This window comes from Heteronotia binoei, chromosome 6, assembly GCF_032191835.1.
Source record: "Heteronotia binoei isolate CCM8104 ecotype False Entrance Well chromosome 6, APGP_CSIRO_Hbin_v1, whole genome shotgun sequence".
In the NCBI taxonomy this organism is placed as follows: domain Eukaryota; kingdom Metazoa; phylum Chordata; class Lepidosauria; order Squamata; family Gekkonidae; genus Heteronotia; species Heteronotia binoei.
The window spans coordinates 115,139,785-115,165,733 of NC_083228.1; the positions used below are offsets into that span (position 1 = coordinate 115,139,785).

A 25,949-nucleotide genomic window follows, 5' to 3' on the forward strand; every position below is an offset into this window, starting at 1 on the left:
TGTCCACTAGAAGAGTGAAAGTGTGCTTATGAAATAAGATGGGAGAGGGAAAGTTTTTGTAGTAGGGACTGCCATACCAGTTTAGTCTTTCTGCAGATCAAAATATATCAGTTTGGTGGAAAATGCAAGAAGGCGATGAGATTGAGAAAAAGAGGAAGTACAGATTTTGTTTGGAGTGGGTTTTTTATATACATGCAGATTTCCCATTCACTCAAGCAGCAGTTTTAAGATTTCCCTCCCTCCCCTGATCTCAGTATGTTTATAGCTGTGCTTTCTCCATTGTTAGGATTGCTGAATCTCTTAGCCTGAGAGCCACTTGGCAAACAGCACAAGTTGGGTTTGACATCTCTTGGTGTTTCAGTAAATAGCACAGTCAGAAGGAATACTTGCTTCCAGAGCTACGTTTTGTAATCTGTGGAAGGTTAAAGGTCACCCATTGTTTCCTTTGAAATGGAAGTCAGGTAGTTGGCAATTGTGATTCAATGAAGGTGCCTCAGATGCTGTCAAAAACACTTTCTGACACTGGATCCTTGATCAGATTGGAGTATTTTAACATTTTTCTGCAGTATTTTGTTTGCTTGAAGCTGCACTGTTAGGTCATTCCTTTCCATGCACATTCTGAAATAACAGCGAGTGAATGCTGCCTATCGATGTGTGAAATATTTGCCATTGGTTATGTCTTTTATTTTACAGGGGGGAATATGATTAAACTCCCCCTTTTGGCTGGACTAACATGCCTTCAAAGAAAAAAAACATGCAAACTGACACAAGCCCATTAACCTCAAGGTCATTTTTTAATCCCTCTGTGATATGGAATTGAGGGTTTTAGGATCAAACTGGGAAGCCAGAAATGATTGGATTTCAGCAGGCCAAGCAGTCGGGGCGGCTTCTCACAGTGGGGGGATGGGAAAATGTCAAGCTCCACGGCTGCTGGTGCCATCTGTGGTTAAATAATACATGCTCTTGTTTTGCATCATACTGCAGGCTCCATTGAAGCCTCTTTTTCATTTAACTTAGAAGAGGGGCACCTCTAGGTTGTGGGTGTTCAGTATTCTGCGCTCATTAGAAAATGCCCACCTGGCTGGCTTTTCAGTTGAGGCAAAACTCAGGTTTGTGTACTTAAGAAAGACCTACAGTCAGTCTTGGTTCTCCAGGTCTACCTGTGCAATGCTTATGTGTTCTAGACACGTGCTTTGTCTCATTCACACATTTTTGTTTTGATGCATCTTTAAAATCTCAGGTCTATACCTAGAAGCTATGATGAGTGAACTGGCCCTAAGGGACATGGCAGTTGCCACATGAGGAGCAGGATTGAAAGGTCTCTGGGGAGGGATCCCATTTTCCTCCTCTTTGCAGCTGCTGTCAACAGGTTCTCTTCCCCAGCAACGCCATCACAGTATCCAGCTGGACCGCTCTCCACCTGTCCCCTCAGTGTGTAGGCTCTGACTTGTGCCCTTCTCTTTACCCTATCACTGCTCTGGTTTGTGTCATACACTGAATGTACCACCTCCCCCACCAAATTAACTTTCTTTTAGAGAGATTATTATGAAGACCTGAGGGTTCATCCAGATTTGAGAGCCCTACATGGCAGCTATAGCAGCCTCCATTGATTGTGTGGCTTTTCTTATATGCACAGAGACCAAAAATGTAGATGGAAAAAGACTGTCTGCTTTCTGTCATACTAGTAGATGTAGGGGGGTTGCCCAGTGAAACTTATGGGCAATAGGGTCAGGACAGATGTAAGGGAAAGGTCTGTTTCATGCACAGAACTTACAGAGCTCACTATCCCAAAGTGCAGTGAAATATATTGGGTTAAAAAAAGTTGTGCACATTGAGATTGAACTGTGATAACTAAATAGAACCTCCATGATCATTGTTGGGATCAAATAACTGGGGAATGCCATATGTTTGTGCACTTAGGTCAGGAGCAGTGGCTTAGTGATCTACTTGGCATGCAGAAGGTCCCAGTTTCAGTCTCTGGCATCTCCAGTTAAAGTGGGGGGGAGGCAGTAGGTGATGTAAAACACCTCCGCCAGAACCCCTGAGGAGTGGCTGCCATTCTGAGTAGACATTACTGACCTCGCTGGACCAATGGTCTGATTCAATATAAGGAAGTTTCATGTGTTGTGAGGATCCAGAGAACTCTTGGCAAGCAAGTCTTCCAAATAGTGCTGGACCAGATGCACCTTTGTCTCAAACAAGCAAAGAAGTTCTTATTCTCATATGTTTAGAGGCAGATTTGCACATGCTGTATATGGTATGTACAGTGGCTGCAAAATGACTGAAAATCCATTTTTGTGCCATGGAGCAGAACTGGCAGGGTTTTGAATATAGATTCTGATTGAATTGTGTGTTCATGAGAAATTATCTAGAGAAGGAGGCAATAATGTAGATTTTGATTTAGAATGAGGGCTCTTTATTTGAAGGGGGGGGGCGCACAGAGATCGCATGGAATATTTTTAAGCAGTATGTTCATTTTAAAAGGGTTCTGTTAAACAGAGTTTTTGCCTGAAATATTGGAGATTTACTATTAGAATTATGTGAAAATTCACTCGCCAACGTTTTGTGGTTGCCTTCACCTATGACAGCCATTTTATAGTTGCACCCACCACCTTGTGTTAGAATTCCAAAGGTTCCAAAAGATTGGGGAACCCAACTCCAGCCACTATACCATGCTGGTTCTGTCAGAATGCCTCACTTCTATGGGAAAAAAGCAAAACATACACAAATGCTGGGTAAATTAGACCAGAGTTCCTCAGCGTTGTGTCCTTGGGCTTCATGGTGCCCTCCAACACCTTTCCTAAGTGTTTCCTAAATGTTTGTAAAAAGTGGGTGAAGCCAGGGGGCTCTTGTCCAGGGGAACTTCTGATTGGCTATTAGGGAGCCATTTGGTTGTGCAGATTAAAGCAACATTGTTTCAGTGGCAGCTGCCACCATAGTGTTGGGTTTAGTCTCTCATCCCTCTTTCCCAGTGTATTTTTTTTAATTACCACTCTTCTCTGCACTTCCACTGTAGGTTTGGCTCCACCTCCTTTAGCACCCATTTTGTGTTTGGCTCCATCTCCTGCAACAGCCATTTTGTGATTGTGCCCACCATGTGTTACCAAAATTCAGAAAGTGCTCACAGAAAATGGTTGTGGACCTCTGATATAGTCCATCTAATCTAGTTTCTAGTGAAGCCTAACCTCATGCTTCCATGAAACCTACAAGAAAGGGTAAAGGCTAACACACATTGTTTGCCTCCAGTCTGTATCTAAAAGAGACACACACCATGGCTCTGAAACTGATCTTCTTGTACCACGCTGAAATATATATGAGCATCTGGCCATAAATAATGACATCCAAATGGAAATATGATTTCTCAAAGCTTTACATTGAGTGGGTTTTAATGTTCTTATAAGCTGAGAGTCTCTAGCACTCTAAGCATAGGGACTTCTGGATATACATGGAAACTTCCAAATCCACAGGCAGGGAGAAACCCTGCTTTTATGAAAAATAGAGAATTTTGGCAAAATCAAAATACATGCAGTACTTTCTTGTTTTACTTCTTGATTTACTTCTAAAACACATCATTTATGGCATACTTAACATATAATATTGTCACAAACTCTAAGCCAAACTTACCTTACATGGGTGTAGTGAGGATAAAATGGAGATGGAAAATGTTTTGAGTTACTTTGGGTCTCCATATGGGAGGCAAGGAGGAGATAAATGAAGTGAAATAAATATTTGGCACATTGATGAAATTTAGAAAACAAAAATGCATTAGTTTTTTACAAGCAAAATTGCAAACATAACTAATACAGGAGCATCAAACACAGGTTTTCTCATAAAAGAGTTTTATTTGAACAGAAACTGTTTCATGCAGTTCCTAGCAGTACATTTTGTTATCAAATTAAACTTTATAATGTTGAAACACAATTACTTGTTGGAGTGGAGGAATCAGCACATTTTAACAATATCACTAAAATATGTTATGCCCTCAGTATTCACAGGAATTATCATTATATAATATTTGAGATCCTTACTTAAGAACCTTCATTTTGAGTAAGTAAAACCTTGTCTTTAAAAGCTTGTCACTCATACCAAAAGAGAAAGTATTTCAATGCAGGTTTTTTAGTGTCCCAAAACTGAAAAATTGAATGGAGGATCCCAGTGGGAGATTTTTTACTCCCAACATTTTCTATTGTTTGCATGTCCTCACATCTGTGCTTCTGGTATTTATGGACATTCACTATCTTCTTATACTTTTATGTTCTTGGGCTTTTTAAGGGAAGAAATTATTGCAGAGAAGTGAATGATTCCTAGAATTGTGTCTGGTGGGCACAAAAGAAAGAGCTTTCTCAGTCGCATCACCACAGTTATGGAACAGCCTCCCCATGGTGATGCGCATGGCCCTTCACTTTCAAGCTTCAGGAGGCAACTGAAGAAAGTTTTATTGAGGACTACATTTGACTAATTTAGTTTTTATTTATTGACTATTCTAACCAATATTTTAAACTGTCATCTTTCATGTGACTTATAACAGTTGTTTTATTTATATCACAAGCCATTTTGAGTGCTGCAGGGTAGAAAGGCAGCTAATCAATGTTTTAAATTAAATAAATAATAGAAGCACAGTTTCCTAAATGCAGTATATTGCTAAAATGTAGAAAACATTGCACTTGACTCTGATTTATTTTAGAGATCTACAAAGGATGGCACATATATTATTGTAGAACTGTATGAACTGGGGACGTCTTCTAAAGCAGTCTAGATCGATTTCTAATGTATCATGCCCAAGATTAGATCTTGTATTAATACAGAATGACTTCATGGTTCTCTGCTTAAAGTCACAAATTGCACTCCTGACGCATTAATCTATGGCAGAAGAGCTCAGATTGTGCCCTGACACTAACTTCTCCCCACTTCTCAGCTGGTACAGCTTTGGGAGCCATCTGTTCATCAGCACAAGATGTTTCATTCATTCAGTTCATGGTTCTGTGGGCATGAGGTTCAGAATGACTGGCTCCCAACTGTTGGTTTACTGTGTCACTTCAGAAGGCAACCTGGAGCTTTCCTGTTTTCTACTTTGATTCTTTTTCACATTCTAAGAATTATAAGGCTTGTTTTTAATGCAGAATGAATTATGAGAGGTTAGGACAGGGGTCCCTAATGTGGTGCCCATAGAGGTTCCTGCCCACACCTTTCTTGGTGTCCATTGTGTGTTTTAGACAGTGCTCGGGGTAGGGTTGTCGGTCCTCAGTTGGGGGCAGGGGATCCCCTGGTTTGGAGGTTCTCCCCTTGCTTCAGGGTTATCAGAAAGTAGGGGAAGGAAATGTCCAGTGGGCACTTCATTATTCCCTATGGAAACCAGTCTCCATAGGATATAATGGAGACTCGATTTGGTGCTTTAAGGGGGGGGGCTGTTTTTGAGGTAGAGGCACCAAATTTTCAGCATAGCATCTGGTGCCTCTCCTTGGGGGGAAAAAAACCCAAGTTTCAAAAAGATTGGATTGGGGGTTCCAATTCTGTGAGCCCCAAAAAGAAGGTGCTCCCATCCTCCATTTCAAATGGAGGGAAGGCATTTAAAAGGAATGCAGTCCTTTTAAATGTGACTCTTTTTGGAGATCAATCATACTTTGTCACAAAATCAAAAGACCAAGAAGTGTAGCCTGGAATATCATCTCCTCTTGGCTAGGTAGGAAAGATTTAGAATATTTACCTTCCAGAGGAAGTCCGGTATGGACCATTTCTGTGTTTTAGATGTGAGTGTGTATCATCCAGGGGGAAGGCGGCATGAAACAGCCCAGTCTTGTCAGATCTTGGAAGCTAAGCAGGCTCAGTGCTTGAATGGAAACCACTGAGTAAGACTGTGCAGAGAGGAGGCAAGGGTAAACCACCTCTGCTTCTAACACTTCCAAAGCCCCTTGCTGGGGTTGCCATAAGTTGATTGCAACTTAATGGCACTTGCAGATGGATGTGTCTCATCCTTGACAGGAAGTGAGTAATAAAGAGAATGGGCAGTGGTAGAATTTGAAATTTTTCCCAGCTTTACGTTCACCAAAAGGAACTTGTTGAGCTGAAGGCAGATCAGGGTTCTAGTCTGTCCAAGGTTTTTTTCCTGAATTGGCTGGCCTTTGGCTTTATTATGTAATCAGAGACAGCTTTCCTAAAGTACATCAAATGAGAGAGATTTCCTGGGGCATGGTTTTAGGCCAGGCACATGGTACAGTCACCTTGGGTGAAGCCAAGTAAGTAGGCAATGCTTGGAAGAGAGACTTCCTGGGAACTTCCTTTATATCCATGGTGGAAGAAAGACAGAACATGAATGAAGACAAATACATTTTAGACTGTTGATTCTTTGCAGATGTGGCTTTCACTTATTATGCACATAGCATCATAGAGTTGGAAGGGACCTCCAGAGGCATCTAGTTCAACCCCCTGTGGGAAATTCACAAATACCTCTCTCCACATATCTCTAGTGACTCTTGATCCATGCCCATACCCAAAAAACCCCTCCAGGATCCCTGGCAAAACTGGCCTGGAGCAAACTTGCTGACTGACCCCGAAGTGGTGGACAGCATTTCCCTGGGCATGTAAGAATGGGCCATAAGAACTAAGCACTGATGCATCCCTTCCTGCCCTCCCTCTCGTGGTCTGTCTAAGTTCACAGAATCAAAACAAATCCACTGTGCAAACACAGTGTAGCTGTATAAATTCTATATTACAAATACAGCTACATTGTGTTTGCACAGTGGATTTGTTTTGGTTCCATTGCATACTGTGTGTTCCTGTTTGTGTTGCTAAGCTCACAGAATCAGCATTGCTTTCTGATGGTCATATTGCCTCTGTTTAAAAACCTCCAAAGAAGGAGAGCCCACCACCTCCTGAGGAAGCCTGTTCCACTGAAGTACTGCTCTAACTGTCAAGAAGTTCTTCCTAAAGTTTAGTTGAAAACTCTTCTGATTTAATTTCAACCCATTGGTATACTTCTGGGTATACCATTTGAGAAACAACAAGGATGAGCAGTTTATGCTAGCACCCCTGTGTCTGGAACGTGCATCTCTATTCCTGCCACCCCCCCTCCCACTGTGTGTGTTTTCTAAACTCTATGTCAAGAGCCAGAGGAAATACAACTCACTTATGCTTCCTTTCCTATTTCTTTTAAAAGTCTGAAGTTGCTGTTAGGAAGCCCAGATTTCCGTTTGAGGAGTGCTTTTGTATTCACTGGTATATTCTTAATTCCCAAGCATGCATGAGTGGATTTATTTTTTGGAAAAAAATTGCTCAAACAAAATTTTAGGTGCCTTAGAGACCACACAAAATTTCCTTTTTAGGAAAGGAAGAAGTCAGAGGAAGTGTTAAGAAGCAGTTTGTGTGTAGGGCAATTTACTCTAGACAAGATTTATACTTGCATATCCAAAGCAGCCAAGCAAGAGCAGCTACCTAGTAAGAGGAAGAATGGAGCCATTTTTAATCCTGTTTGTGAAAGAAGAGGCTATTCTTCATACCAGCTGCATTCCCCAGATCTTATTAAGAAAAAAATAATTGGCATTCTTAGCATATTCACACTTACCACCATATTATTTAATTGAATTCATTTAGACTCTACCTTTCTCCCCAGTGGAAGAAAGCTTACATCATTTTCCACGCCTCCATTTTATGCTCACAAAAATCATGTGAGGTAGATTAGGCTGAGAGAGTGTGACTGGCCCAGGTCACTCAGTAAGCTTCCATGCCACCAGTGGGAATTAAAATCTGAGTCTCCAAGACACAAGTCCAACTTTAACACCATGCAATTTACCTGTATCATCCTTTCCCAAATAGAACTGGCTCCCATATTCAACGATATACAGCTATGTGACAGTTTAAGGAAAAGGTCCGTGCAGTATTGCAGCGAATAGGACACTGATGGAAAGAATACAGTCCAAATTTCTATAAGGAAAAGGCATATCTGAAGGGGCTGTAATAACAGGGAACTATCAGCCACCTTTTTGACAAGAGCCATAACAGCAGTCAAGGACTGCTCATCCTTTCCTCCTTGCCCCTTCTCGCATACATCTAGTTCCACTTAACTTACATTCAGATTGCATGTACACAAACACCTGCAGAAATTTGACAGTGCAAAATGACTTGTAAAGAGGCAGTGAAAATATTGAGAATCCCAACTGATGGTTACTTGAACAATGAGAGAATAGTTTGGTTTATTTGTTTGTTTAGAACATTTTTGTCCTGCTCTTTTTCCAGAGGGAGCAGGTGTGCATCAATCTCCTTCCTTCCATTTTATCCTCACAACGGCCGTCTTGTGAGATAGGTGAGGCTGGGATCTGTGCTAAAAGAAAGCACTTGACCCAAAATCACCTAACAAGCCTCATGACAGAGACCATATTAAAACTTGGATGTCCTAGATTGTAGTCCAGGGAAGGCCAAACTGTGGCTTGGGAGCCACATGTGGTTCCTTCACACATATTGTGTGGCTCTCCACCCCCACCACCCCGTTGAGCAACTTGGAGAAAGCATTACTCTCTTTAAATCACTTCGCCAAGCCAGCTGGCAGCTTGGAGAATGCATTTAAAATGGCTTTCTTTCCACCTCCACCTCCTTCCCCCAATCTATTTTCATTCTTTCTGTCTTGCAGCTCTCAAACATCTGACGTTCATGTCTTGTGGCTCTCAAACATTTATTCTATGTGGCTCTTACATTAAGCAAGTTTGGCCACCCCGGTTCTAGTCCAACACCATAACCACTACACCACTCTTAACTGCCAGTTCTTGTATACCAATAAACCATGTTTTGGCATGGCATGATAGAGACTTCAGCTTGTGTTCTGCATCCTCCCTCTCCAATCCAGCTCCACCTTTGCTGTTTGCAAGCAACCCATAGTTTGCTCTTTCATCCCAAACACCCAGCGCTTGCCCTCCAAACAACAATTGGACTGTGGTTGCAGTTTTGTTTTGGAGGGCCCTTGTGGGCTGATTTTGGTGTAGCAGCAACCATGACTGATTTCACACTCACCCTACACCACTCTGATGTTCCTCTTTTCAGTGCGGTGTCCTTCCGATTTCCCACTATCTGCCCCAGGGTTTCAGCCTGCGTCTCCATTTTTGCACGGCAAAGAGAAATGGGTTTTTAGTGGTTTCTCTTTGGTCCAGTCCATGTCTCCAGGACATATTGCTGTGATGCAGCAGATGGGGGAAGAAAGAATGCAAAGCCTAAGGCTCTGATCTAATGGCCAAACTAAGGTTTGGCTGCTGGGATGGAACATGCCTTGCATGAGAAAGCCAGGCTGTGTTCTAGTCATGTTTATCCTTTCTTTCCTCCCTGTTCACAAATGCTGTATGTTGCATCTGTTTATATCCTGATCATAATCTGCACTGCTTTATATCTGCTTTGTACGTCTATTGCTGTGCTTCTCCTGCGTTCACAATATTCCACGCACAAGTATTGCTGAGCAGTATGATGTTTTTCTCTTGCTGCTTGTGATTGTTCTAATGTCATTTCTAACTAGGTTGTCAGCTGTACATACATGAGAGATTAATTCCATTGTAATGCGGTCATGTTTAATTGTGACTCATTTTTTACTCCCACAGTGATGCAAAAAAAAAATGCTCCTCTCCCACTAACATTGCTGTTATTACGTGCAGGGAAAAGAGAGCACATGAGCATTCTGAAAAGGGGTGAATGACACAGCATGGTGCTTTAAAATTCCCCACTAATATAAGTTAAAACATACCTTGTAAATCTGTGCCACAGTAAATGAATGGATTTTCCTTTTGTTCAGCTGATAATTGGCTCGAAGGTAGAAGACGGTGTTATCGGGGAGAGAACAGGAACTGTGTTGAAGGGGAAAAAGAATTAATTTTAGTAACACTAGGAAATGACACAGAGTCAGCTGTGAGGATGGGAACCATAAAAAAGAAAAGCATATTAACATAATTCCTATGTGCTGAAAAGTAATTACATAGAAGCCAACTAGGAAAATAATTGAATTTAGCTGGCCCGTATATTAATGCTTGCCTTCTTTTAAACTTTTGAATAGTGCATATTAGAGCAATTTTAAAATCGGCTTGTCTCCTTGGTATTGTCAGTAAATGTATTACAGGATCAAATCCTTTCTGAGTATTTAGAGGGGAGATTTAAAAAGCAACCGTATCCTTAATCTGATATATGTTATAAGTAAGTTTCACACCAGTCCTCCTTTCACTGGAGTTGGTCATTCAAGTTATCCCTTAATGCTCCTTCTCTTAGAAATTTAGGCACTTTATCCAATATTATCATACACATAGGTATCAGTGGTCTCATCATCTTAAGTGCTTTTACAAAGGGAAAGTGTAATTTAATAGCAGACATTTACCATAGGCACTTAGAAGTCCTGATGTTATTATGGGGTCCTGCCAATAGCAAAGGTTGTCCAAACATTATCAAGCAGCGTAGATGCTTCACCTTGTTACTGACCTGGAAATACTCGTGATAAAACGATTAACATCAGCAATGGCAAATTATGGAATGACTTTGTGGAATGTCAATCTCTGCAGCGGTTAAACCTTGGAAGAAACAAGCTAGAGATGCAAGGGTCTGGATCCAACAATGCACAAGCAAGAAGAAAAATGTGCTTGGTGCAGTTGCATACATCAGTCACAGTAACACACTACTCTTTAATACCATCTTTAAAGAAATAACTATATATACATGATGCTATGGGTACGTTCTGTGTGTACATGAAGATTTAGCATATCTGCTTCCACAAGGACCACTGTGCACATGGCGATCTCATGTGGCCAGTCAGTCATCTCCCTTCCAAGCTGCACTCTTATGGTGTCATCCTAAAAAGCCCATGAACTTCAGTGGATTTAGAAAAGTGAACATATGAACATATATGAACATATGAAGCTGCCTTATACTGACTCAGACCCATGGTCCATCAAAGTCAGTATTGTCTACTCAGACTGGCAGCGGCTCTCCAGCAGCTCAGACTCATTTGTATCTCTGTTGGGAGCCAGTACCCAGTCTTGATCTGCCCTCACCCCAGCCCTTTGAGCTGCGGGCAGCCAAGGCCCAGACTCACCCATGCAAGAAAAACTGAGAGAAGGAAGTGGCTGGGACCCAGGCAGATCACTCTGATCCAGTGAAGAAGGAGACAGGGAGTGAGAAGAAGAGTGCCAGTGTGGGGAAGGAAGAGAATCCAGGAGCTGGAACCCTGTCTCCCTCCCAATGCTGAGCCAGTGGGCCAGTTACCCTTTTGGTGGTAAGATGTCAGGAAAACCATCTTGGGAGTAGAAGAGCTTCCCACTCTGCTTAGGATGGCAGTGATAATCCTTTATTTCTGTAGTGTGCCTGATTGAATATCAATAACCTTTAACCATGAAAGTTTCCCCCAAAGCTAAATGTTTCTCCATGGAGTTCGAAGGAAGTCTGTTATATTTTACACCATCAGATACGACCATCTATACCCTGCATCCTTTCAGGTTATTTTGGGTGACTTAAGAGTGTCTGTCACTGTACTTTTGTTCTCTTATCCTCCTTTCAGAATACATCAGTCACATCCCCTTGGGCCTGATTTAAAAAAAAACCCAAAGGTTTTTGTTGTTATGATTTTCTACAAAAAATCAAATAGTGAATAAAGTAATTGAAACAGCATTGCAGTGATCCCATCATACAACAGAAAAGTATTAATCTAGGTTGTTCACAAGCACACAGAAGGATGGTTCACATGTAACAAGAAGCCAAGTTTACAAAAACTAAAGTTTGGTCTGTTTAGTTATTTGCTTTATAGCCCACCTTTTTTGGTGAGACTCAAGGCAGATTACTGTTTTTAGATGCTGCCAGACAGCATAAGACATCCAGTGAGCATTGCAGATGGACAGGTTATCACTGTGGAAGCATCAAGTCATGGTTTGAGGTGGATAACAAACTAGAATCTCAAGCAATGGTTTTGCTTGAGATTTTGTCTGAATCAAGATGGCATTCTGCCCTTTGGGACTAGCATTGGAGAATTCTGGTGAGAGGCAGGCAAGGAAGGTCCACTGCAACGTATCTGTGGTTTGCAGTGTTTCCACCCCCAGCAACCTGGATACTCATTTTACCAGCCTCGGAAAGATGGAATGCTGAGTCAACCTTGAGCTGGCTACCTGTACCCAGCTTCTGCCGGGATCAAACTCAGGTTGTGAGCAGAGCTTGGACTGCAGTATTGCAGCTTACCACTCTGTGCCATGGGGCTCCTCTTTATACTCTAAGTGTATTTATTTTGGTGGGCTTAGATGTGTATAGGCTTGCTTAGCACTGACTCTCAAAAGTTTATATCCCCCAAATTTGTTGGTCTCTAAGGTGCTTTTGGACTCAAATCTAACTGTTCTATAGCGAACCAACGTGCCTACTTTCTGAAACTGTAAAATCACCCATTTTATTTCCTTCAAGATTCAGGCAGTGTTGTGATCTCCAGATAGTAAAAAATGTAATGTCTTCTATCACCGCCTCTCTTTTTTTAAAAAAACCTCTCTGGTATTTGCCATTAAATGGAGTCTCTGGGAGAAACATACTGTGTCTTCTTTCTTGACCTCTAAGACAGTTCAGAAATATGAGTGCCGGTTAAAAAAAAAAAAATCCCCTAGAGATCAAAAGAGAGAGAGAAAAAGAAAAGTTATCCACAGTTGTAAAATTAATGAATGATGTCACTCCAGAGTGGCAGTGTTATAGAAACATGTGGACTCTAGCTGAAGCAGAGGCTGCAGGGAATTGGGGAGTGGGGTCCACAAAGCTTGAGGTCACGCAGAGTCATGGCATTGCTGGCATTCCTTCCCTTTGCACCTGTTAATGTCAGTGGGGCTCTTTCTGGGCAATCTGCAAGACTCCATAAACAGTTGTGTTTTCTTTGCAAGGGTTGATCCCTCTTTGCAACTGAAAACTTTTGTCGCATTAAGCAACATTTCTGAGTTGTAATTCCCCCCCCCCCACACACACACACACACTTTAAAACTGCTTTTATTCTGTAGGAGAAATAAGTACTCCTGTGCTTCTGAGCAAGTAATTGAAGCAGAAAATGCCTGGGAGGGATGGAGAGGAATGCATGTGTAAGTAATATGTACAAGAATTGTCTCCAAATGGGAAACGACGTTAAGGCAAAGTTTCGTAACCATTGACTTGATTTGGGCTTTTCTGGACTTAATTAGCTAAAGCGGTGAAAATCAAGGCTATCGTGCAATTAGAAAGAGGCAAGAAGCTGGAGTTCTGAGAAATTTCTATAAGATGCTGTTCCTTGTATGATCTGTTTTATATAATTTAAGGTTCACAGTGCATATAGGCAACAACAACAATATAACCACTGTGACTAGACTGCAAAATATTTCAATAAAGTTGACAAAAAATACTTAAAATATACAAGTTATACAGAATATGTCTCTTAATTTACAAATGTTAAACCTCCCAAGAACATGCAGTATATACAACAATTCACATATATCTAGCCTGTAAGGCTTAGCATTATAAAGACTCCAACATCTGCATGTCCATTCACAATTTGTGTCCACAGGCTGTAACTAAAACAGTTCAGCAAAATAGAGACATTCATCAGTTCCTTACATGGGCTGGGATAACCACAACCCCCATGTTTGAGAAAATCCAGCCACTGTTTTCTTGACTATTTTCTTTTGACTATTTTCTTAGTGGGTTCCTAGGTCACACCCCATTGTGGACAGAACTATCTTCTTCAGAAGTATTCTCTTTGAAGTCCCCATTGTGTCAGTTTCATGGTTGACCACCATAAGGTTTGGAAGATATTCATATATCCCGTTAAAAGTGGATCAATGCCTTTCATTTAGAACAAGTTTCCTTTCTATCAACAGCTCCTTGCAGATAGTGAAACTGACACACTGGGGAGTTGAAAAAGAACACTTCAGAGGAAGATAGTTCTGTCCAAATCAGGGCATAACTTAGGAACCCCTTAAAGCAGTCAAAAGATAACAGAGGTTGGATTTTCTTAGACATGGGGGTCAGTTGTTATCCTAGCCTGTGTAAGGAATCGATGAATGTCTTTATTTCAGGGAACTGTTTTTTGCTACAGCCTGTGGACACAAGTTGCGAACGGACATGCAGATGTTGGAGACGTTATAATGCTTAGCCTTACATGCTAGATATATGTGAATTGTTGTATATACTGCATGTTCTAGGAGGTTAAAAGTTTGTAAATTGAGAGACATATTCCGTATAACTTGTATATTTTGTGTAATTATTGTCAAGTTTATTAATATTTTGCAGTCTAGTCAATAGTGGTTATATTGTTTATTTTCACCATGTATGATCTGGGCAAAAGAAAGTACCAGAGTGGGTATGGGGTAGTTTTGTTACCCCTTTTTTTGTATTATCACATGTTGTGTTGGAGGTCCCTTGCAGTTTCCCCTGAGTTTGGGCTACATAGGTGGCTGCTTTAAAAAGGTATCACCTCAGGAGGTACATTGTATAGGCCAGAGTTTGGTGCATGGCCTTTCAATCCATCACCTACAGCCACTGCCCAGTGTGGCTTGCCTTCTTTTTCTTTTTTAAAAAATTGTCATAGCAGGGTTGTGCTTTGCTGCTCTGGTGTGGTCTGTCTGGCCTGCTTCCGTCTATTTTTATCTCGCACTGCCAGTGGCCAGAGGAAGATTGCTGCTTTAAATGTGTAGCAGGGAGCACAGACACACACGCGCACACACCCTGCAAAGCAGCGAACTCAGAAGTGTAATCAGTTGGCTAAGACTCAGAGGCAGCATTGACTTTATTAGGGAAGAAAAGCAGTGTGCTTTGGAGTGGATTGTAAGCAGCATACTTTGGAGGCAGGTGATAACAGCCGGCAGATCCACATCTCAGCCGACAGGCAACTTCTGAATGCAGAGAATGGTAGAACATTGTGGTGAAAGAGAAGAGGGGAGTGTGCCCTAGGAGACATTTTCTCTGGATGAAAAGGAAGACTAAGACCTGGCTTGATTGGTAGGTTGCCACCTGAAAGCTGCACTTTCAAGAATGAGCCATGACAGAGGAGGCTTAGAGTGCAGGAGAGTAAGTTACAGACAAAAGAGGGAACAGCGACCTGTTTGATTCCTCTGCCTTTGGAGAGCTGAAGAATGCATTTGAGCAGTGATGGAATGGATGACATCATCACTGAAGTATCCACACTGGATATGGAGGGGAATTATAAAAAGGTAAGAGACAAGGAAAAAGGGGGGGGGGGTTCTTTTGTGTTAGAACAATAACTTGGTCTTTGTAGAAGGGGAACAAAATGAAAAGCTTGCAGTTGCCTCCCCCTTCCCAAACACTGAAGTTGCACTGTTGCTTGAAGAATAGAAAAGAAAGAGAGAAATGTTGGTTCATGAAAGCAGCTCTTTATTATCTACATAATGCAATTTGTTGTCTTGTTCACTAACGTTCTTTTAAGTCCCAGTTAAGAATGTGGTGTTATTGCTTCTGTTATGTTAGGAAAACAACACTTTAGCTGTCAGCATCATCCGCTGGATTAAAATAGTCTGTTAGACATATCTACATATCATTTGAAGTCAGGTAGGCAAGTTATGATGGTGGTTTTTAAAAGCATTTGGAACTTTTTTTGGGGGGGGGGGAATGTTGAAAGTTGGAACAGTACATCGTGTTTGTCGGGACATTTATATAAACTGCTGCATGGGCATGTCTTTTTAAAAGCATGCCAACTGCAATACAGAACTTTAAATATAGTAATTGTCTATGTCTGGTAATAACAGACCTGTGCAAAAATAACTTCAGATGCATGGCTGAGATTTTGACATCAAATTACAAGTATATACATGTCCTTCAAATGCCAGAAAGTTTGTATAGTTCTTTTGAGCGGTACTTGGTTTTCTCAAAATCTGCTAAAAGCTTCTTGGGCATTTTATTGACTGCACAAGTTTTCCATATACAGGGAGTCTGATGCATATTTTGGTCACCTTTGATCCCTCAAAAAAAATACTTTACTGATCCTGGGCACAGAACTTGGTGGCTTTTATGGCTGCCAACCTCCATTTAGGGCCTGGAGTTCTCCAAGAATTGCAGCTGATCTCCAGATTGCACAGTTTCCCTGAAGGAAATGGCTGCTTTGGAGGGTGGACTCTTTGGCACCCTGCCAAGGTCCCTTTCTTCTCCAAGTGCCATCCTCCCCATGCTCCACCCCCAAATGTCTAGGAATTTCCCAGCCCAGGGTTGGTAAGCTTTGCGGACAAGGGGTACCAGTTTCAGCCTCTGGTAGATCCTGAAAGGATCTCAGGTTATTGGGTTGCTAATGCCTCATCTGAGTCCTTAGGAAGTCACTGTCAGTCTTACCTAGACAAGCCAGTAGCCATAACTTGCTACAAAGCAGATCCAGGTGGGCACCCATGTTTGTCAGTAGCAATAGAATAAAGTTTGAGTCTGGGGGCCACTTTAAAACCAACAACATTTTAGTCAAGGTTTAGCTTTCATATGTGTGCACAGTTCTTCAGGCTTGTCCTGTTTGCCCTGTGTAGAGTTCTAGAGGGCATTGTTAGCATTTAATGGCATATGTTTGAAGATGAGTATGTGAATGAGGCTGAGATGGAGTAGTTGATGTTGTTAAGTCCAGTAATTACGTTGTCTGGATGTATGTGGCAGCAAAGATGGCATCTGGGTTTATTGCAAGCTCTGGTACCAGGGTCCATGTTCAAATTATTTGTTAATTTGTTAACTAGTAAATAATAGTTTACTGATCCTGGGCACAGAACTTGATGGGTTTTATTGTTGCCAACCTCCATTTAGGGTCCGGAACTCTCCCAGAATTGCAGCTGATCTCCAGATTGCACGGTTTCCCTAGAGGAAATCGCTGATTTGAAGGGTGGACTCTTTGGCGCCCTGCTAAGGTCCCTTCCTTTCCCAAGGAAGGAAGAGCCAGTTTGGTGTAGTGGTTAAGTGTGCAGACTCTTATCTGGACGAACTAGGTTTGATTCCCCACTTCTCCACTTACAGCTGCTGGAATGGCCTTGGGTTAGCCATAGCTCTGGCAGAGTTGTCCTTGAAAGGGCTCTGGCAGAGTTGTCCTTGAAAGTTGTCCTTGAAAGCCCTCTAAGCCCTACCCATCTCACAGGGTGTCTGTTGTGGGGGGAGGGAAGATATAGAAGACTGTAAGCCACTCTGAGTCTCTGATTCAAAGAGAAGGGCAGGGTATAAATCTGCAGTCGTCTTCTTCCTGTTTTGTCTCCACATATGTTAAAATATCTTCATCATGTTACATGCTAATTTGCTGTTCAGCCTCTGTTTATACGTTTGAAGGGTTTTCTTCCATTTCATTATATCTGAAGATGTGTGCACACATGAATGCCCATACCTTGGAAAAAACTTTGTTGTTCTTAAAGGTGCCACTAGACTCTGTTCTCTTGCTATAAGGCAGTTTCATAAGTTGATATTTCCATAATCTGATAATTGCTGGGTTTTGTGAGTTTACATGGCGGAGTCAAAGTAAAATAAAATAAAATTTGTGCTGTAAAAATCCAATCGGCACAATCTGTGGCCAAACCAAACTAAGTGTGGTGTAAATGAAGATTCCAGTGCCCCCCAAAATCAGGAATGTGAAAAAAGAAACAGATAATATTTCCCTTAAGGCATTTTGCTGAACTGAAATATTCTTGCAGAGCTCAGATATCTGTATCAATTTTTAAACCCATGTAAGAATTTTTAACATTTCCTCTGTTTCTTTATGCAGCTGGTCCCTAAAAGTGGTTGCTGATGGCTAAAAATCTGATTCTGAAGCCTAGGAATATGTAATGTTTGGTCCCCATGGCTTTAAGTGCTACTGTATAGTGTAGTCTCATACATTTGAAATGAAATCCATATTGCTAGAAATGTGGTTAGGACTTTTTGCCCTCAAGTAAATTAGTGTACAAAATATTGACTTCCAATTTATATCATATAAAGTGAGGTACAATAATAGGAGTTCAGTTTTACTTGTTCTAAATTGTAAGGCTTGTATTTGAATTTACTGGCCTGCTTGTGGTTGTATTTCTGCTGTTGTAAATACCAAACTGGTGAAGTGTTTTACAGCTATGTGCCCATGAAAATATCCCTTTAATACTTCTGACCAAAAGTCCTTGTATGGAGAGGGGTAATGAAGAGTATTGGCCAGTAAGAAATCTGCCAGATCCATATAAAATATCAACATAGCGGCCTGTGTGCATGTATACAATATAAAGCTCACTGTGAATGTATGGTGTTAACACATAAAACTCATTTATTGGTAATATATGGAATAAAGCGTACTTTAAAATGGTCAATAAAATTATCTTCTGATATGTTATTGCGGCTGGATGAGCAATAAACTAATGATCCTCCTAGTTTTTGTGAGGCTCAAACTCTCCTTAATAATTTGGGCAAAACGACGGGAATAAGTTGGCAGTGTTTCTGGCTCCACCATAAAAATCAGCAGTAAAACATAGGAGGCTGCAAAGCTAATCCAATAAAGTTTGTCTGAAGCACCACCAAGAGGGACCAGGTCGAGAAACATTCTTCGGAAATAAAATATCAGGCCTTGTAATTTCCTCAGTTCCAGCATGCTGCTCTAGGTGCTTAATCTCTCTGAGTAAATCTTGTCTGATTCATTTGGAGGTTTTTTTGGTACTGTAGCTTGAACTGGCTCAGTTGATGAACAGACTTATTGCAGAGAAGAAGTCACAGCGGATTTGTAGGAAAATGAGTCCGAGAGGATCATTAAAGCTCTTGTGGTGTCCTAGCTATCATGTTTGGCTTTGGAAGCAGGAAACTGAGACTTAGATCCCTTATTCAGCCAGCTTACTGGATGTCTTGCATCCAGAGATGATGTCAAGTAAAACATTGCTCTGAGCTCTGTAGTACAAATAGTGTATCCATCTAATTAAATACATTTTTAAAAAATCATTTGGAATAGTTCAGCAGAATGTGTAGAGAGGACGTAGAAATGACTTCTCAGTTTTTGAGAGAACTGGGTAATTTGCACACACCCGCCCCTGAGCAATATAAGAGGGATGGGGAAGTGCTTCTGCAGGAGGGGAATTGCCTCCCCTCCATTTCATATGCAGATCTTTTCAGTGAGATCCACTTGATTATTACTGATTTTGCAATGGATGTAATCCACCTCCCACCAAATTAAGTGGCAGAATTGTGTAGATGACTTAATAGCAGATGGTGCTGCTGGGTTAGAGAAACCAGTTGTAGTCCTCAGTGCAGTGTGCATGGCAGTTCTCCGGGGGTAGTGGATGAGCTCCATTCCCAGTGGTAAGGACTGACCCACTCCAGGACCACTGAGAAAGAAGCTTCATGATAAGTGAGACAAAGTTTCTGTTCTGCAAAGTTTGTCCTAACCTTTTATGTTGCAAATGTGTAGTGTTGTTTCTATATGTAAAAGAGCTAGGCAGGCACCTACCTTTGTTTTTGATGAACACAATAGAATACTGTGACCTATAATTAGGGGTAAGGTCTGAGTAATGGAAATAATAATGCTGGGAACATTCATTTGTGTTTCAAAGATAGGAAAGGCTTATATATTTGATTTGATTCCTTATATAAAATGAAACCACCTGCCTTCGGTATTCTAAATAATGGCCCTCCTCACAGATGTCCTAGACCCTTGCCAGTCCGGCTTTCGCCCAGGTCATGGGACGAGACAGTGCTGGTCGCCTTGGTAGATGACCTCCAGCAGCATCTGGACCGAGGCGGCGTGGCGGTGCTGATGTTATTAGATCTGTCGGCCACATTCGATACGGTCGATCATCAGCTACTGACCCACTGCCTTGCCGACATAGGGGTTGGGGGGCTAGCCCTACAATGGCTTTCCTCCTTCCTCAAGGGTCGGGGACAAAGGGTGGCAATCGGGGGTGAGCTGTTCCAGAGGCACACACTTGATTGTGGGGTGCCGCAGGGAGCAGTTCTCTCCCCGATGCTATTTAATATCTATATGCGCCCCCTTGCCCAGATTGCCCGGAGGTATGGGCTTGGGTGTCACCAATATGCAGACGACACCCAGCTCTATCTGCTAATGGATGGCCGGCCTGACTGCGTTCCAGGGAATTTGGACCTGGCATTGCAGGCCGTGGCAACTTGGCTTAAACCGAGTGGGCTGAAGCTGAACCCGACGAAGACAGAGGTCCTTTGCGTGGGTCATGGCGCCCTGGGGAGGGAAATACCTCTCCCAGTTTTTGACGGTGTGCCTCTGAAAGCGGCACACCGGGTCAAGAGCTTGGGAGTCCTATTGGAGCCTTCACTATCAATGGAGGCCCAGATAGCAGCCACTGCCAAGTCGGCGTTTTTCCACCTGAAGCGGGCAAAGCAGTTGGCTCCCTTCCTGGAGCGCCGGGACCTAGCAACAGTGACCCATGCAACGGTCACCTCAAGATTGGATTACTGTAATGCCCTCTACATGGGGCTGCCTCTGTGCCGAACCTGGAGGTTGCAGCTGGTGCAGAACGCGGCGGCTAGGCTGATATTAGGGCTCCTGAAGTGGGAGCACATACAGCCGGGGTGAGCTGGACTGGTTGCCAGTTACCTACCAGGTTCGTTACAAAGTGCTGGTTATTACCTTTAAAGCCCTATATGGCCGAGGACCTGCCTACCTGAGGGACCGTCTCTCCCCATTTGAACCCCAGAGAGCACTGAGGTCAGCAGGGAAGAACCAGCTGACTATCCCTGGACCAAAGGAGGCCAAACTTCAAAACACCCGTATATGGCCTTCTCCATCGCAGCTCCACACCTATGGAAACAGCTCCCGGAAGAAGTGCGAGCCCTGCGGTGCCTTGACTAGTTCCGCAGGGCCTGCAAGACCACCGTTTTCAGGATGGGCTTTGCTGGCTGAAAGACCGCTGTTGGGTGACTTTTGCTATTATCATCTATAAATGGAATTAGCACCTGGAAATCTGTATAGTACTTGGTTAACTGGAATGTTTTAAAGCTAATGCGATTTTAAACTCTGTATAATTTTATGAAAATATTGCTAGCTGCCCTGAGCCCACTTCGGCGGGGAGGGCAGGATATAAATAAATAATTATTATTATTATTATTATTATTATTATTATTATTATTATTATTATTATTATTATTATTATTATTATTATTATTATTATTATTATTATGTCCAGACACTGAAGGCTGAATCTAAAGGTCAATTTTTGCTAACAGAAAACACTTCAGGATGAAGGTAGAAGAAGAAAAAGATATTGGATTTATATCCCGCCCTCCACTCCGAAGAGTCTCAGAGTGGCTCACAATCTCCTTTACCTTCCTCCCCCACAACAGACACCCTGTGAGATGGATGGGGCTGAGAGGGCTCTCACAGCAGCTGCCCTTTCAAGGACAACCTCTGCCAGAGCTATGGCTGACCCAAGGCCATGCTAGCAGGTGCAAGTGGAGGAGTGGGGAATCAAACCCGGTTCTCCCAGATAAGAGTCCGCACACTTAACCACTACACCAAACTGCCTCTCCAGGTTAGAACTTTTATACCTCCATCCTCCTGATGCATCCCACTGAGCTACCCAAAATTCTGATCGGGGATACAGGGATACCTCACAAACAGTATCATGGGGAAACTGGGGACTTGTTATGGCAGATGGAAAGCAATGGGAACCCCCCCCCCTTCCATTGAGGCGGACCTTGGACTCAGCCTCAGTCATTTGAATATGTTACATCTGAATAATATTGTGTTCTCATTATTTTTCAATGTTTTTACGTTCAAGTAGCAAAGCATCCAACCATTAGTCTTTTGCTAGTCAAGGGATTGCACTGATAACTGTTCAAATATTTAGGAATAAAAAAAACACATTGTTAATTATGTTACGTTAAGTAGAGAAGTGGCCCAAGCAACAGCCTTAAGTTTAAATATTTGACCATTATCTTTACAAGCCTGCTATAATGGCTAGTGCTAACAGACCCTTAGACAGATCGGCCAGATTCCTTAATTTCTGTTTAAATGGCAGAGTCAGTAGCATAAACCCCAGTCCTCTAGTAAACAGGTCTAATATTTGGGTTTCTAATATACTGGAAAGAACCAGTGACATCTTCTACTAGATATTGAAAAATGTAACCCTAAGTGTGTATAGCGTTTTTCTTTTGCTTTTTTTAAAAAATGTGCAAAATGGTTTTCTGATCATGCCCAGGTTCCCTGCTGTGACTTTTGCTGCAGCCAAAGGATACTTGTGCCCAACATTTTAAATCTCACTAATAATATCATTTCTGCTTTCTCATTACTTTCAGCATTAACTGAGTCCTATGCCATTTGTACTTAGACTGTGTTAACACTTTGACAGTTCTTCCTTTATGTTGTGATGTGCTTGCGTTTATACTGTTGAGAAAATGTGGCTGTCTAATGGCCCAGACTTCTAAAATCCTAATGCATTGGTGATTGAATGTCTCATTTTGTTAATTATACTGACTCACTGTGTGTAATCTGTCTTGAGTCCCTGTGAGAAAGACAGACTAAATAATGTAAATAAAAATAAATCTGAATGCACTGAGATACAAGCATTCAGCATAGAATTAGAGCCCAAAATTGTGTATTCCTTTAACACAATGAATGCAATGGCTTCAAAGCCCAGTAATTCTACCAGGTGCACAGTCTTAGTCAATATTTACCTTAAAATTTTTGTTTGTGGTAAGAACACATAGGAAATTTGGGGGTTTGTCACTGGAGCATGTGCTGAGAATGGATCTACATATATATGGCCTCGGATGTACCAGACTGTAAAGTAGCTTACAGATGAACAGGACAGGATATTTTGTTTCGCTTGAACGTTTCCTGAAGGGAGAAAGAAAGAAAAACTGCGATTTTAATCACAGAATGTTGACTCTTACAGTGGACAATGGAAAGGAAGCTCTTACAGTGGACAATGAAAAGACTGGCATAAAAGGTTGTGCAGAGTAGTATTTATAACTTGAGAAATGGCAACTTTGTTTTGTGTTAATGCCTAATTGATAAGGAAAGGAGGCACCCAATGGATAACAGTTGTAAAATGTCTTAATTGTTTGTGAGCTACTTAATTATTTTAGAGCTGCTTTGGGGGGGGGCTAGTATCTGTAAGTAAGGACAAAGCAGTCTAAAAGCGTCAATTGGTATCTGTTTAGAGCCATCTCTTGAAGCAGCTCCCATTTCCGGAGAACTCAGTGCCCATCTGACCATGTCAACATCAAAATGGTAATTCCTGCAAGCACCTTCCCAACAAGCAGTTCATGTAAACAGGGGGGGGGGTTTAGCAGGAACTCCTTTGCATATTAGGCCACACACCCCTTATGTAGCCAATCCACCAAGAGCTTACAGGGCTCTTTTTATAGGGTCTACTGTAAACTCTTGGAGGACTGGCTACATCGGGGGTGTAGCTTAATATGCAAAGGAGTTCCTGCTACAAAAAGAAAGCCCTGCATGTAAATAAATTAGTGAGAGCTGCTACAAGACTATGGAAAATGAAATACTATGTACCCTACTTCCTTTTTTAATGCAGTGGTGGAAAGTGTCGTCAAGTCGCACCTGATTAATCAGGACCCTATAGGGTTTTCAAGGCAAGAGGCAAACAGGAGATGCCTGCCTCTGCATAGCAACCCTGGACTTCCTTAGTGGTCTCCTATCTGAGTACTAGCCACGGCCATCCCTGCTTAACTTTGGAGACATGATGAGAGCTAGCCTGGGTAATCTAGGCCAGGGCCTTTGTAAAGTAACAAGGTTTAAACACTCGTGTCATTTTCATATAATGTTTCAGAACTCAGTAACAGGACCCTCATACTTAACAGTTCAGCCCTGTACACATGAATATACTGACAGTAAATATGTTTTGTGATACAGAACTCTGGAATATCTAGGGTTCCCAGGTCCCCTCGTTGGTTCATCAGGAGTGTGTGGGAAAGTCACACAATGTCCCCAATATGATGTCATCCAGAAATGATGTCATCATGGGATGCTCTGGGTTTGGGCAAACCTGTTTAAATTGGACTTAAACTATAGAATTGGCTCCAAAACCAGAGCATCCCCTGCACAATGTCACTTCTGGGTGACATCATTGCATTGGGGATGCCATGTGACGACATCCCTGTTTAGGGTAGATGTTTCCCCTACCAGCCTGCTGGTTTGCAATGTGGAGAAGCCCACAAAACCAGGGGATTCCCCACTGGGACCTGGAAGTGGGTTCAGTGTAATATATACATTGAAATGGCTGGAATTCCAGTATTTAGTTGCTCCTTCTCACACATATACATTTCCAAGCAAAATGCAGGCAATTTTGTGTTGTTGACAAGGGTGCACCTATGTATTTTTAGGAATTCTTGTTGCTACCATGAGCTATTTCAAGCATGCTTCACCCCGAAATGCTTCTTATCTTTTCCTTTCATCTTTAGGACCAAATGCCACTCTCAGTTATGTCACTACCAGCCAAACTTCTTCAGATATAATTACAGCAACTGAAGAGTCTCACTTTGTGAGACTCAGAATTGGTGAGGCTGAGAAACTTCAGGTTTGATGTGGTTCATAATTCAAAGAAGGGAAGCAAGGAAAAGGAGTTGACCTGAATATCTTTTATACTTCAAAGGTTTTATATATAGATAGTGGATACTTCTTTTTAGTAGACCATTTTTTTTTCTTGCAGTCAAGTCTAACTCTGCTTAGTTTCTGAGATTGGACTTGTACAAGAGAACAAATTAATTCTGGGTATAAGTTTTCATATGCATGCTAGGAAATAAAATTTTGTTAGTCTTAAAGGTGCCATTGGACTCAAACGTGGTTCAGTTGCTTCAGATCAACACAGCTACCCACCTGAATCAATATTAGAAAGAATAATTGATTGTTTGGAACTGAGAATTAAAGAAATAATAATAATAATAATAATAATAATTATTATTATTATTATATAGAAGCATGCTTGAAGGATTACTTGAGTAAATTATATTAGTATAATCATGTCCCAGTAGAGGGCAAGGAGGGAGATCTGGCTCAGTGGAAGAATCTAAGGTTGTCTTTGTTGAGAAGATTATCTGCTGTGAGGATTTATTTATTCATTTATAATTTTTATTGGAATTAATAAATGCATGCATTGGTCAGTTTAAAAATGATGACAAATGGCCCTTGCCCAGGGTTTAATGTTATATTAAAGATTTTGACCATTTTGTACTTGGTATAAGTTTAAGGGAACCTTTTTGAAGATTGTTTATAGGCAGTACCTTGTTTGTAAACAATTTACAAAAGAAATAGATTTGGTTTTTGGAAGTGCACTAGATAGGATGGAGATTTTCTGAATATGTTGTGGAAATGTTCAGAGGTAGATATTAACATCTTATAATACCAAAAGATATCGGGTGGGGGAAGAATTCATCAGATTGGGTATCTTGCTAAATGTGTGTATTAAGAGTTTATTATTAATGTGTGTTGCAGGAAAAATTATATATTTGTAACATCAAACTAGTTTCAAACTATGGTTAAAAATACATGAAGAAAGTTATGTATGGAAACATTCATGATACTAAGATGAGTTTGAGAGCAAGTGAGAACTGTAGGTCTCTTTCATTTTCCAGGACTTTTAATAGGGCATAGATTTCAGGCATACTTGTGGGGGTGGAGTTATTTGAGGTTTTTTATTATTGTTGTTGTTGTTGGGACTTGCAAGTGACTGCAGTGATAGGTGGGATATAAATATTTCAATTAATTAATAAATAAAATATTTGGTCAGACATGGCTAAAGATGGTCATTTATTAAAACAGATTTCTTCATATGCTTACAATCTGTAATATCTTATGTTCGGTATAATTTTTAAGAATAGTTATTTGGAATCATTTGATGGTATATACCAGGATCTTTCCCCCTCTATTTTTATGGTATTATAAAACTAAGATGCATCCAATTTTACCCTTTGTGCTAAGCTTCTGCTGTTTTTTTAGAGGTTGATTTTCTTTGTAAATGGGCTCATGAATGTTGTGTTATAGTGGGAAGAGTATTGGACTTGGACTAAGAAGACTTGAAGTGCAACGTAAGCCAAATTACACC

The 25,949-nt window shown here is 41.4% G+C and overlaps 1 protein-coding gene across 9 annotated transcripts in view; it reads left to right on the forward strand.

Moving 5' to 3' along the window:
- SCHIP1 (schwannomin interacting protein 1) overlaps window positions 1–25,949 on the forward strand; it is a 621,980-nt gene that overhangs the window by 566,113 nt on the left and 29,918 nt on the right. The window contains exon 1 of one of the 9 annotated variants that reach the window (XM_060242403.1): window positions 14,930–15,152. The exons of 7 other annotated variants lie outside the window; for them this stretch is intronic. In XM_060242403.1, coding sequence (XP_060098386.1) covers window positions 15,075–15,152 — 78 coding nt within the window. In that variant the 5' untranslated portion in view covers window positions 14,930–15,074. Of the gene's footprint in view, window positions 1–14,929; window positions 15,153–25,949 lie in introns of those variants that run through there. One more of the 9 variants, XM_060242405.1, reaches the window with a different exon arrangement.